The 12,197-nt window shown below is 39.3% G+C and overlaps 1 protein-coding gene across 1 annotated transcript in view; it reads left to right on the forward strand.

Moving 5' to 3' along the window:
- LOC310939646 (protein yippee-like 1) overlaps positions 1-8,671 on the forward strand; it is a 28,164-nt gene extending 19,493 nt beyond the window's left edge. Inside the window, exons 3-5 of the mRNA XM_083904454.1 lie at positions 3,491-3,534; positions 6,111-6,219; positions 8,552-8,671. Of these exons, the coding sequence (XP_083760580.1) occupies positions 3,491-3,534; positions 6,111-6,219; positions 8,552-8,641 (243 nt within the window). The 3' untranslated portion in view covers positions 8,642-8,671. The remainder of the gene's footprint in view (positions 1-3,490; positions 3,535-6,110; positions 6,220-8,551) is intronic.
- Positions 8,672-12,197: the final 3,526 nt, after the last annotated feature.

A 12,197-nucleotide genomic window follows, 5' to 3' on the forward strand; every position in this document is an offset into this window, starting at 1 on the left:
GAATCTCACAGCAGCTTGGCTACAAAGACAAACACTGCCAAAGTAAAAATAGACTGTGGAAAACGGATAAGGGCAGCAGACGTCCCTGTAGACGTCCCTTTTTTTTGCCAGTGGTTAAGTTGATGGCTGAGCCACAGGGAAGTACAGATATGACCCACCCCCACTCCCCACCTCACCCCCACTCTCTCTGGCCTAAACACTGTGGAGAGAACTTGTTGTCAAGTCCACAGGGATTGACCCAGTTCCCCCTTGCAGCTAAAGGTCACATGTCTCTTGGCTCTTGACTGTATATATACTGTATGTGTTCACATTGCAAACTGGAAACACAAACAATGGAGTTGACGGTGCAACAGTAAGACAGCAACACCTGCGGTGACGAGGGGAATGGGGGCAGAGACAGGAATAATAATCTTTTTAGTTTCAAGCCAAACTGCTCTGGTCTGAAATAAGACGTTTGCTGTTGAGACAAACGTTAACAACAACATGGCCAGTTGAACGTTGTCCCTGGAGCCTCTGTGGTGGTGGTGGTGGTCGCTGTGGTCAGCAGAGGAGGCAGCTGGTGCTCCTATGAGGTAGTATTAGATTGGTGCTCAACCGCAGCCACAAACTTATCTGCTGCATTCATTTGCAATGGAAAACACAAAGCCGATTGAGGCCGGTCTGCCGGCCAAGGATGACGGGGCCGGTGGAGAGAAGCCTGGCAGACTCTGTCGTCACCCACTGTGGCAGCTTTACTGCTCTCTGTTTACATTAATGTACAGTCACGTCATGTGGCCATTTAGAGGCAGGAGATTAATGAAGGCAGGCTTTAGTTTACAGTCTATATTCAGCACAACTATAGAGGCAATCTTACTTCTCATATCACCTTAAAAACACTTTGGTCAGCTTGTTGCTTTTGTATAAGATTATATGAGATTTATCTTAAAGGTGCATTATGTAATAAATCTAAAGCAACTTCACCTAAAATCCACCGAATATGTCACAGAGACTCAAGAATAATGTTCATAACTTACTGAATTTACCAACAACAACAGTTCAGGCAAAATATTTGCATCAAAAACAATATTTTGCAGACTGCAAATTATGTTTTGGCATGTGGCGCCACCTACTGCCGTCTACCAATCATTGCAGTCAGAGTCTCAGCTGCCGAGCGACCACGGGTTGCCAGTTACGTCAGAACACGAAACCTAAAAGACCTCTGTATTTTTAATTTGAATGTAGTAACCGTTAATGGCCACATTCTTACATATGGCACCTTTAAATTTCTTGTTTTTTTAAACCCTTTTATTCACCAATTTATTAAAAAAATGCAATCCAGTATAAATACATGATTTGGACAAGTAACAACAAGAAGAGCTAAATAATTAATTAAATTAATTAAACAAAATAAACTGTATTAAACACGCATTAAACTAAAGAAAAATAGAACTCATACAAGATGTATGGTTTTCCGTAACACATTAAAAAACATGCAATAAAATCATTATTAATAAAACCAAATCAAACCATAATTCTACAGATATTTATTTTATTTTATTTTTTTCAAATTAAAATTAAATGAAATAAAAATGTCATGTCAGCCATTTTTCTGACCAAAGCAATTGTGATTCACAATCTGCTTTAAACTCTTAAAATGGTTCTATTATTTACTGAAGTCACTTAACCTCATAGTTTAATCATAAAAACACATATCACAGATAGGGTATCTACTGTATATTTGAACAAACGTCTCAAGTGTAATAAAAACACATGTCGATACAAACTCCTCCCGCTTGTGGCACTTGGAAATAAATCACTAGGACTGTATTAGCTGTTTTCAGACATGCACTAAATAATGGAGTTTGTGTAAATCCAGATGTTTCTAGAGAAGTTCCTCCTGCCAGCTCCCCCATCTTATCTAATCTCTAAGGTAATGTCTGTGTTCATGTGAGAACACAGGCATGAGTGTCCTGGTCCCAAACTCTGGATAATGTTTGGACCAAAATCTCTGGAGCCAAAAATTTGAAGACCCAAGATATTAAGATATAGATGCATGATACAAACATATAACACACAGAGAGCGAATGGTTGAGCCTTTAGCACGATAACCTGCTGTGCTTAATCATAACTAACCCTTTCTATGCAGATCGTCCAACACATTTACATCTAATCTTAATCCTTGTATATCCAGTTCAATCCAATCCACTTTATTTATAGAGCACATTAAAACACAACACAGTTGCCCAAATGTTGTACAATAACATCATCAATGACATAAAACACAGGTAATAAATAAATAAATGAATGAATGATATATAGTATTTGTTTATAAGAAAACAGCATTTAATTCAGGTTAGGAATTAAAAGGCATGTTATTGACCAACAAACCTATAAACCTATTAAAGGACATTTTGTCCTCACAGATTTAAAGGGCTTTTTCAGGCTTTGGAATTGGGTTTAGGTTAGGGTTAAATACTTAGTTGTGATGGTTAAGCTTAGGCTAAGGGGCTAGGGAAATGCACTGTCTATGATGCGTCTTCACTAAGTTTGTGTGTCCACTGAAATTTGTCATGGCTGCACTTTCGCTGATATTTCATTCAGAAAGCTCTGATTCGTCTTTACCATTGCTGTCATATTAAGGTGTTTCTTCTTTTATTTACTGGTTGCTATTAAGGCTGCTCTGGTTTGCTCTGCAGATGGACTGAATATCAGTCACACATCACTGATACATGGAAATATGACTGTTATAATCATACTTGTTATTGATTTTTTTTTTTTAGATTTTATTTGTATGGCAGATTCCGGATGTGCCAAGAGCTTTAAAGATTAAAGAAATGTGCATAGAGTTTAGTAATTTGCAGTGTAAAACCTCAAGTGTTTTTGGTGTGTTTTCCTGGTCAACAAGGAAATGAGAGAACCCGGCATCTGTCATCCCTAAACTGTTTCCTCTGTCATTAAAGGAATATTTCACAGATTTACATTTAGCTTTGTATCACTAGAATCGGGGTATAATTTTTGGAAAAATTGTTCTTCCCAACCTCAGTTTCCCCTGAGTTTAGAAATATCGTCATTCTTTTTTTTTTGTTACGTGCCAACCAGTGACACTTGGTCCTGTTAGCGTAACTGTTAGCAAAGATGGCGGACACTGTTTACATTCTGGGTATTCTAAAAAGTGCGGAATTAGCATTGCAACCTCGGACCAAGTACAATTTTTCAAAAATACTAACCCTAATCTTGTAATACAAAGCTAAATGCAAATCAGTGAAATATTCCTTTAAATATGACACGGTGATGAAAGAATTTATCTTCCCTGAGCCTCGTTTTATTTCTCACCTCCAGCCAACTTGAGTGTGGGAATCGTGACACGGTGGAAACACCAGTGTACACAGAACTTATTGGGATGAAAAAGCACCTGAGGGCGTCCCTGGCTGACATTCCTGTACTGTGCAGTGTTTTTTCACAGTCAACATGTCTTATTTTTTTTTTTTCTCTCTCTTCTTTCTCATTTCAGTCATTTCAAGGAAGTCAAGGAAGAGCCTATCTGTTTAATTCAGTGTAAGTATGAGCCTCGCACCTACACTTCACTGTGTTTGCTTTCCGAGTGGAAACACTTTTTATGTTTGGATTCTTTTCTGGACTTTCTTCTTCTGATTCTGTCAGAGTCATTTACAGTCTGATCTGGGCTTTGTAAACAAAAGAGACACTTGACTCACATGTAGCTAATTTGTTGGACAGGGTGATAAACGGTGTTGCTGTCGTTCTCACCAGTCATCCTGATGCTGCTGCTCTGTGTGTGTGTGTTTATTTTAGTGTTGTTCTTTACTCTTGTGCACTTGTGTTTTCTCTCCAACACACTGCAGCTGTTAACCATTGCTGCCAGAAAAAGGATGTTGACGCAAGTATGACTGAAATACATGCACTTACCTGAAATGTAAAAAATGATATGCATGTGTGCAGCAGCAGAGCCACGTGAGCCCGGCGACATTCACATGCCTGAAATCTTTAGCATCAGCCTCTTGGATTGATTTATTTGATTATGAGAATATTTTCTTTTTGTCACATAATCAGTTCATTGAGAAAATGGGGAAATGATGCCTTGTTTGTCCCAGCACAAGGCAAAGCTTGCGCCAAATCCTCTGTAGAAAATGCTCGCTTGGTGTCGTACAAGGACATTGTCTGGATTAACGGGATGTCAGCGAGATAACATACAGTGGTTACATTAGAATAGACACTGTTAATCCTCCAATTCTTTTGTAAATGTGACCTCTTAATCATGTGATCGTCTCTCTGGTCTTTTAGCTGCTTATGAAGACGCATCTGTTTTCCCTTGGATGTGTCAAATTGTGTACAAATTCAGGGGCGCGACGACGTTTGGAGCCCCCGTGCCCAGTTTTTTGTTGGAAATCAAGTGTTTTTTTTTTAGCATGTGCTGGATGCGCTGTGGCAAATATAAACCAAGCTAAAGCTTAAAAACAACTCTCTTGTTTCAGCTTCATCCATACATGTGGGAAACATATTATCAATGTATTGCTGCTAACAGTCATATCTACGGTGGCCTGGAAGTGCAAACTATCATTATACAAAGGTTGAAACAAATTTACAAAATGCGAGGCCAGGGAATGTACCAAATGCTAGACCTTTTTTTCTTAACATAATATTTAACATACAAACTGGCAAGACGAGGCTTGTGAAATGACATTAAAAGGTTTAATTTATTTTATAGAATTAACTAATACAGTTATGTCAAACGTTTGATATTAGAAGCAGCCAAAAGTCAAAGTTGGTGGCTCTTATTTTGAAGCAAAATAAGTCCGGACAGCTGGTAACTGGTTCACGTTTCTTTTGTTTATTGTAGAACAGTATCTGTGAAATTTGATTTGGGATTTGGGATAAATTTGTTTTTTTCGAAGCTTTGTAAAAGTGTTTCACGTTATGGAATAATGGTTTGCACTATAAAGGCCATCAAACATTCACATTACAAATGGAAAGTTGTAATTGGTGAATTTGAAAGCGAGAAAACTACACAGACTCAACATTTTGGGAATCAGTTGGAGTCAAATCCAATAAAACCCTGTAACCACTGAGTGTTTTTTTTTATTTTTATTTTTTAGATGTTGGTATAATAGGTTGGTTTTGGATAATAGATTACACAAACGTAGTGAAAATCAAGACTTCATTAGACTTTGGATTCTTTTGAGGCAGGTTATGTTTAATCAACGTGTCTACAAAGAAGCTTAAACCTAATGACCAAATAATTGCTTTTTGGCGAATCAGACTGATGGAGTTGTTTTGCACTTTGTGGTGAGTTTCAGTCCACACTGCAGAAACTGCAGTCTAGGATTCATCACTTTAAATCCTTGAACTGTTAGTGATTTATTTCGTGGCTGGTTGTTGTTTTTTTTTGGGAGTCTCTCGGTCTTAATGAACCACACAGACGTCTCTCCACCTCTAGAGGTTTGAGACATTTTTCTGGTGTCACAGAGCAACTGCTCCGTGACACCTGAGTCTACATCACTTTGTTCTCACCTGCCATAATAAATTGAAAGACAGAAGCCAGTGTTCTGAGGGTAAAAGTACATTTAGCCTTAAAACTGTGACATTTGGAGGAGAAATAAAGTTTTGCAGGCGTCTCCATGTAGCCTTGGTGGATATGATTGTTTCATCCACACTGGAGTGACTTTATTTGTCTTTTAAACTTTAACCAACATGCCATTTAAAAGTGAATCAACAGCAGCAGCAGCAGCAGTTTACTGGGAGGGAGTGGTAAGAAAAACCAATAGATGTCTCTGACCACATAAGTATTTATTAGAATGTGCTTTCGTACACCATGTTTTATTTCTATTCTGGGAGACTGTTTTCCTCCATCACTTTGAAATACTTTATTGGGGGAATTTAACATAAGATCGGCAAATGTCACCTTTGGGAATTTCTTATAAAATGTCAGTGCGAAAAGATTGAATGTTAAATCCCCAGTTGTGTTTTGTAAGGTCATTGACGGGAACTGCTTTTGACTGCTTTTGACTTCTTTTACTTCTGATTCTTCTTTTTTTTACGTTTAAGCAAAAGACCTTCATGACCACTGCTCTTTTTGACCAGTGCAACGTTTTCTCTGCTTCCTGTCTACCTCACAGGGTGAATGTCGGCTGCGGGCCAGCAGAGGAGCGGGTACTCCTCACAGGTTTACATGCTGTGGCTGATATCTACTGTGAAAACTGTAAAACCACCCTGGGCTGGAAATATGTAAGTCTTCAAGTCGGGCCCTTTTGCTTTGCCATTTAAATGTTTTGCAATGCATCACTTATACCTGCCGTTGTGTTACTGAGTCACAGGCCAAAAGCACGGGATTGTTTTAAAGCTCCCATAGAGTGAGTGGTCCTATCGCACATTAGTTATGGAGGTCTACTTGCAAACATTAATTTGTTTTTATGGTCAAAAACCTCCTAGTCGCTGTAAATGAGCCGATAGAAATCTCTCCCCACTGAAGCTCTCATCAGTTGCGCTGTTTCAGACTCAAATCTCACCCCCAGAAGACATAACTGTGTTGTGATTGGCCAGCCAACGAGAGCTTTCCCAACTGTCTTGTGATTGGCCAATACCTTCAGGGCTTCATAAACAAGGGAATGGCCCAGATAAACACCAAAAAACAGCGTTAACTGGTACTTCTGGCGTTCTATGGGAGCTTTACGGTGAATTCCAATTCCTTGCTTGACCCTCAATCTCAAAAATGCGCGCTCCCTCTAGTGCAAGTGCTGTCTCGATTCTCAGAAAAATTAAGTTGAGGGGCGAGTTTAAGGGCTGTATTGCCCTCAATATTGAGATTTTCTGAAACCACCCTTGGGAGCAAGAATGCATTGCATGTTTTGACATAACACAGATGGCACCGAAAGCAGCGAAACGAGTTCGCTACAAATTAAGTATTTTCTTTGTTAATAGAGATATAACAATTATGAAAACCATTGTATTATCTTAGTTTAGGCGCATATTATGGATTACTGACGTCATTGTTGTGTAACATTTATTTTAATTTTACGATCTTTTGTCAATAGCCGGCCGGTGCGGACAAGCGATCGATTGCTATGGTTTACTTTTCAATAAGCCGTGGTGTGTGGTAACTGTCAGCTGAATATGTCCGTGGTTGTGGTATTTGTATGAGTATCATCTTATAACTAACTGACAACCTAATAACTTGACTGACAAACGGATCGTAATAAATAATCGTGACATAAATATTCTTCTTCTTCTTTTTTGGAGTTGACAGACTGGACGCAGCTTTCACGTTATTCTGCCCCCTACAGTCTGAAGACGTATATCTGCATTTAAGGGGTGTCCCATTTCTAAGTGACAAAATAACCCTCAACACTTGGTTTTGAGGGCCAGTTAAGATTAAGGGTTGAGCTTGAGGGTTAAGATAGGAATTGGAATTGGCCCATTTAAGTGTTGCTTGTTAAAGACACAGTGACAGTTTTGTATTAAGGCTCAGAGGTTGAGCACTTTTTGGTCTCCTAGCGCACAATATTATTACAGATATGAAAGGTTGACTGCAGTCAGCCAGACTGCTTCCTGTGATGAGGTACAGTGATTAAATGTCAGACCATTTTGTAGAAGCCTGTCCTGGTAATTGTCTGAAATGACTATAGAAGGGTGCAAAACAATTCAACAATGTATAAGACAGGGACTCACTTAAAGCTTCTCTTTCAGTGACCAAAACAATTAGAGATTCTCAGAACAGCCCCTTGAGCAAAGCAGAACAGGTTTACGAAGCAAGCGGAGAAAGTGATCCACATCGCAGACGCTCGTTGACTTCCTGGTTCTCAGCACGACTGAGCCAGAAATCATGTAATGTCAGTAATTCATCATTTGGTCACAGGAGGAAACTTCTCTGCAGCTATAAAATCCTGCTTTTCACTTATAGTAGGAGGCATATTATCAAGATGATATTATTATCATGCTCAAAGTAAAAAGATAAGACATTTATTTTTAACAGGTTCTTAAATATAGGAGAAGATATACTATGAACTTAAACCAAAGATTTTTTTGTTTAATGTAATGTCCTAGAAGTCTGGGGAAACTAAGCATGATAAAACTAAGCAATGGGCCATTACATGACAATGGGGCTGCAATAATTAATAAATGAATAAATAATTGACCACTTAATTATTCTCGAGCCATTTTGATAATCAGTTTTATTCAAATGTGAGGAGGCTCTTGTTTCTGTGCTTCTGTATGACAGTAAAGTGCCTTTATTTTGAGGTTTAGTTTGCGATTCACCCATCGTGATTGTTCCCCATTTTTGGCATGTTGTGTTCATGTCTGGTCATGAAAATAACACGCTCTTAGGTGTATCCATCTCTCAGGATGTATCCAACGTAGACAGAAGTTTTCCTTTTTTTTTGAGCTGAGCCAACATGACCAGAACTGATCCACATTTGGAAATCATGTCCAAAACACTTGTGCAAACCCATCAGGACCTATTTATTCTTTTGTGTTAATGAAAACACAATCAGAATTTCTGCTCACACTGGCCCATATTGGTCTTGAACTGAAGTGTTGTCTCCTCTTCTCGTCTTCACAGGAACACGCATTTGAGAGCAGTCAAAAGTACAAAGAGGGAAAGTTTATCATCGAGCTGGCTCACATGATCAAGGACAATGGATGGGAGTGACGTTGCAGCTGCTCTTACATTTTTTTTTTTTTTTTTTTACCTCGGAATGCTCTTTACTGAACTGTGTGGAGCGATGACCCCCCCCCACCCCGACCCCAGTGCCCCACTACAAATAACCTCCACCCACTTGTGTCCTTCACATACACACACACACACACACCTGCTCACTATGAAAGTGAACAGAACAAACGACTTGAAAACGGCGACAAGGCAGCGGAGCAAAATCATGTCACAGGAGTCCCGTCGTTTACTTTGAAGATGTGTTTTCTCCTTTGCAGCTCCTGAGCTTTTGGGTTTGACGCCCACCCACTTAGTCTCATGTCATACTCCTGACCTCAGCCCTCCTTCACACATGAACCACGCGTACAAGTGATTATGGTGATATGGCGACCACTCTGCGAGAGGAGATAGACTTCACTGAAGGGACATTTCTTTGTTTTCCTCTTTTTGCCCGTTCATTCAGATGGGCTTTTATGGGTTATTTTATTGTTATTTGTTATAGTTATAACATTTGGGTTTGGTAAGGTTTTTTTTTTTGGTTTGATGGCAGATGGATGTTACTGGTTAGCATTTTATTTCCCTGTCAAGTCTATCATGTCTTGTTTATGTTTTGTTGTGTTTACTTGCTTTTGGCTTCTTGTATCGCTGCCTTTAGCTGAGCATGTGTTTCTTTGCTAATGTCCAAATGAGCATTTGAACGGGTGAGGAGTTGAGGCGATGGGGAGTTTGTTGTAGTCAAAGATATGTAGCAGCATCGTGCTTTTTTCCCCCTTTTTTTTTTTAAGTGGCGAAGGATGGGATTACGGTAGTGTGGAAATGTATACCTGATTCTTTTTTTTTTTTTTCATCTTTATTCTTCATTGTGAATTTTAGTTATCCCACCCTCCCCCAAAGCTCCTGTTATTTTAACCTAAATGTGTATGTATATGTGTAGGCATATAATATACATACATATATTTGTAGTGTTTGGCTAAATGCGATTGTGGCTGGTCCCAGTTTGCCGCAGAACCATTACAGAAAGGAAATGGAGCAGAAATAGTTTCTAGACTGACATTGGTGTCCACTCATCATAAAAGAAAATGGCGGATTGTATTATTCCATTGTCTAGTAATGAATTAACAAAAGAGCCCCGCCTCCATATGGACATACAGAGCACACGCATCCTATGATTACATATACATAAAAACTATGAAAAGGTTCGTAGTTTGTAGATATTGGAACATGGATTCTATAAATATATATATATATAGATATATTTGCTGTCCTGCACAGATGTATATATGCATATGTCTGTGTATATATGTACTGTGTGTGGTCACGCATTACACAATGGCATACTTGAACGCCACTTCTTCTTCGTTTGCACTTTGCAGAGGCCTTTGGTTCATGTCAGTTTAGAGGCAAAACGTTTGTTTCTCTGTCATTGCTTTGTTGGTGTGTTTTTTGTGGCCTTCGTACAGATTGAATTCTGTCAGGACTGTTTAGCAGCTTTCTCACACTTTGATTTTAACCTTATTTAAATAATGTAAACAAATTTAGCCTCCCCTCTTAGTTTTTGACAAATGTATAATCGATTCTTCGCTGCTGTCCTGGAAATCACGCCATTTCTCCCCCACCCCCCCCTGGTCGGTCTTTTGCACTTTATTGCTGATCCATCACCTCGCTCACTTTGAGACTACGAATCGTCTCGATGTGGACGCCATCTGTGATTTGCCTCTAAGCCGCATGAATCGTGTGCCTCTTCAAAAATATGAACAGCCTCCCCTCTTTTTTCCCTGCTGTGCAGCACATAACTCCAGTACTCTTGTTCAAAATAATGTTCTTCACCAAAATCCTCATGAAGCTCTGCCCTGTTTTTTGATATACTTACACATATATATTTTCTATGCTAAAAATTTAGAGGTGCAAAACCAGACGGACAGTCAATATATTCTTTCTTAGAGTAAAGATGAGAGCGAGGTTTGGACTTTGAGGGATGCCCCGGGGCTTGTCTCCTGAATTTTTACATAAAGGGTAAAAAAAAAAAGAAAAGAAAAGATGACAGCAGGTCGTGGTGGGGCAGGGTGGGATGGAGACGATTTAAAAATCAGCAGTGATAGATTACTTTGCCTGCGAGGTCAGTCGTATCACGTGACCTTTTATCCTGAAAACAATGACAATGCAAAACCCTTAATAGTCAGCAGTGATACCTACTTGAAAATATATAAACAGTTAAGATATTGGCCCGTGTTACAGTTTTTGTACATAAAGTAACATATTTAAGGTTTTATATGTATTTCTACTGGGTTAGTTCTTTTACTTCCCCAACTTGAAGCACTTTTGTTCACTGTACCTCTGGCTGTGTGTGTGTGTGTGTGTGGATGCGTGTGTGGATGTGTGCATGCATGTGTATTGGCCCACATGCATGTCACAGCGAGTGTTTTCTTTCCCTCTGACAGTTTTATTTCTTTGTTTTTTTCGCTTGAATTTGGAAGTTGTTTTTTTTCCCTTTTGCATCTGTTTTTTTTTTGTATTTGTATTTGTTCTCTCCAGTAATCTGCGAGGTCAAGAAACAGGTTAGTTTGTTTGGAAGAGATTGTTTGTTTCTATTTGGTCATTTCTTTATTTCTGTGGTGACGGCCCATTACCAGGCCCGTGTTTAGGTCTCTGCTGAGCCATGTAGACGTCGAGGGCGAGCTGGAATCTCCCACCATGTCGCAGGGAGAGCCTTTACAAAACCCTTTCACCACCACAATCTTTGTCTCCTGTATCGAGGAGGGCTTTCAGATTGATGAAACGCTCCCTCTGGCTGCCACATTGGAGGTCCTTAGCATTGGCAGCGCTGGCTGTGAAAATCCGATTGTATTTGTTGACAATTTGCTCACATAAAAATAACTGTTACCGTTACCTTTCTGATCAATTTGATTTGATTGTTTTCATTATGTTAGCTTATTACCTACGTAAATTGCTACGTGCCAGTTGTGCACCCGATAAAGTTTGCATTAATAGATATTTAAAACTCTTTTGTGGTGCATTCAAGTGATCAAGTCTGGAAATATAACATGGCCTCATTGATTTCTGTGTTGCTGTTTGTCACCAGTGCTGGTAAACTGTTGCATTTCATGATACACTTTCAAACCATTGAGACTGAATGTTCATCCATGGCACTGGAAACAGCAGTTGACAAAATATTGTAACCCCCAAGGTCCATTTGTTGACCATTTTTAAAGAGGAATATGCATTTATAACTCTGAAACAACTCGGCAAACAAAAATGTTTCTGACTTCAAAAGCTGTTGAGAAGCACCTGAATGCACCATCATGGGAGGCTTAGCGTTTGACTTCAGGTTGTCCACTAAACACACTTTCAAGGGCTGTATCCTTCAAAGTTCAGAACCTCTGAACTGGGATGAAGCTTTTTTGGATAAACGATAATGACGTCAAATCCTGGTTGATGTAGATTCATTCTCTTGCATAGCCAGAACAAACTGGGTTCCCAATGCAGAACTCTGGGAGGAACCCCAAAATCTCTAGGTTCACTCCATATTATCTGGGCCTAAATAGGATGATTCAGCACA

The sequence above is a fragment of the Microchirus variegatus genome (genome assembly GCF_963457635.1).
Source record: "Microchirus variegatus genome assembly, chromosome: 18".
In the NCBI taxonomy this organism is placed as follows: Eukaryota; Metazoa; Chordata; class Actinopteri; order Pleuronectiformes; family Soleidae; genus Microchirus; species Microchirus variegatus.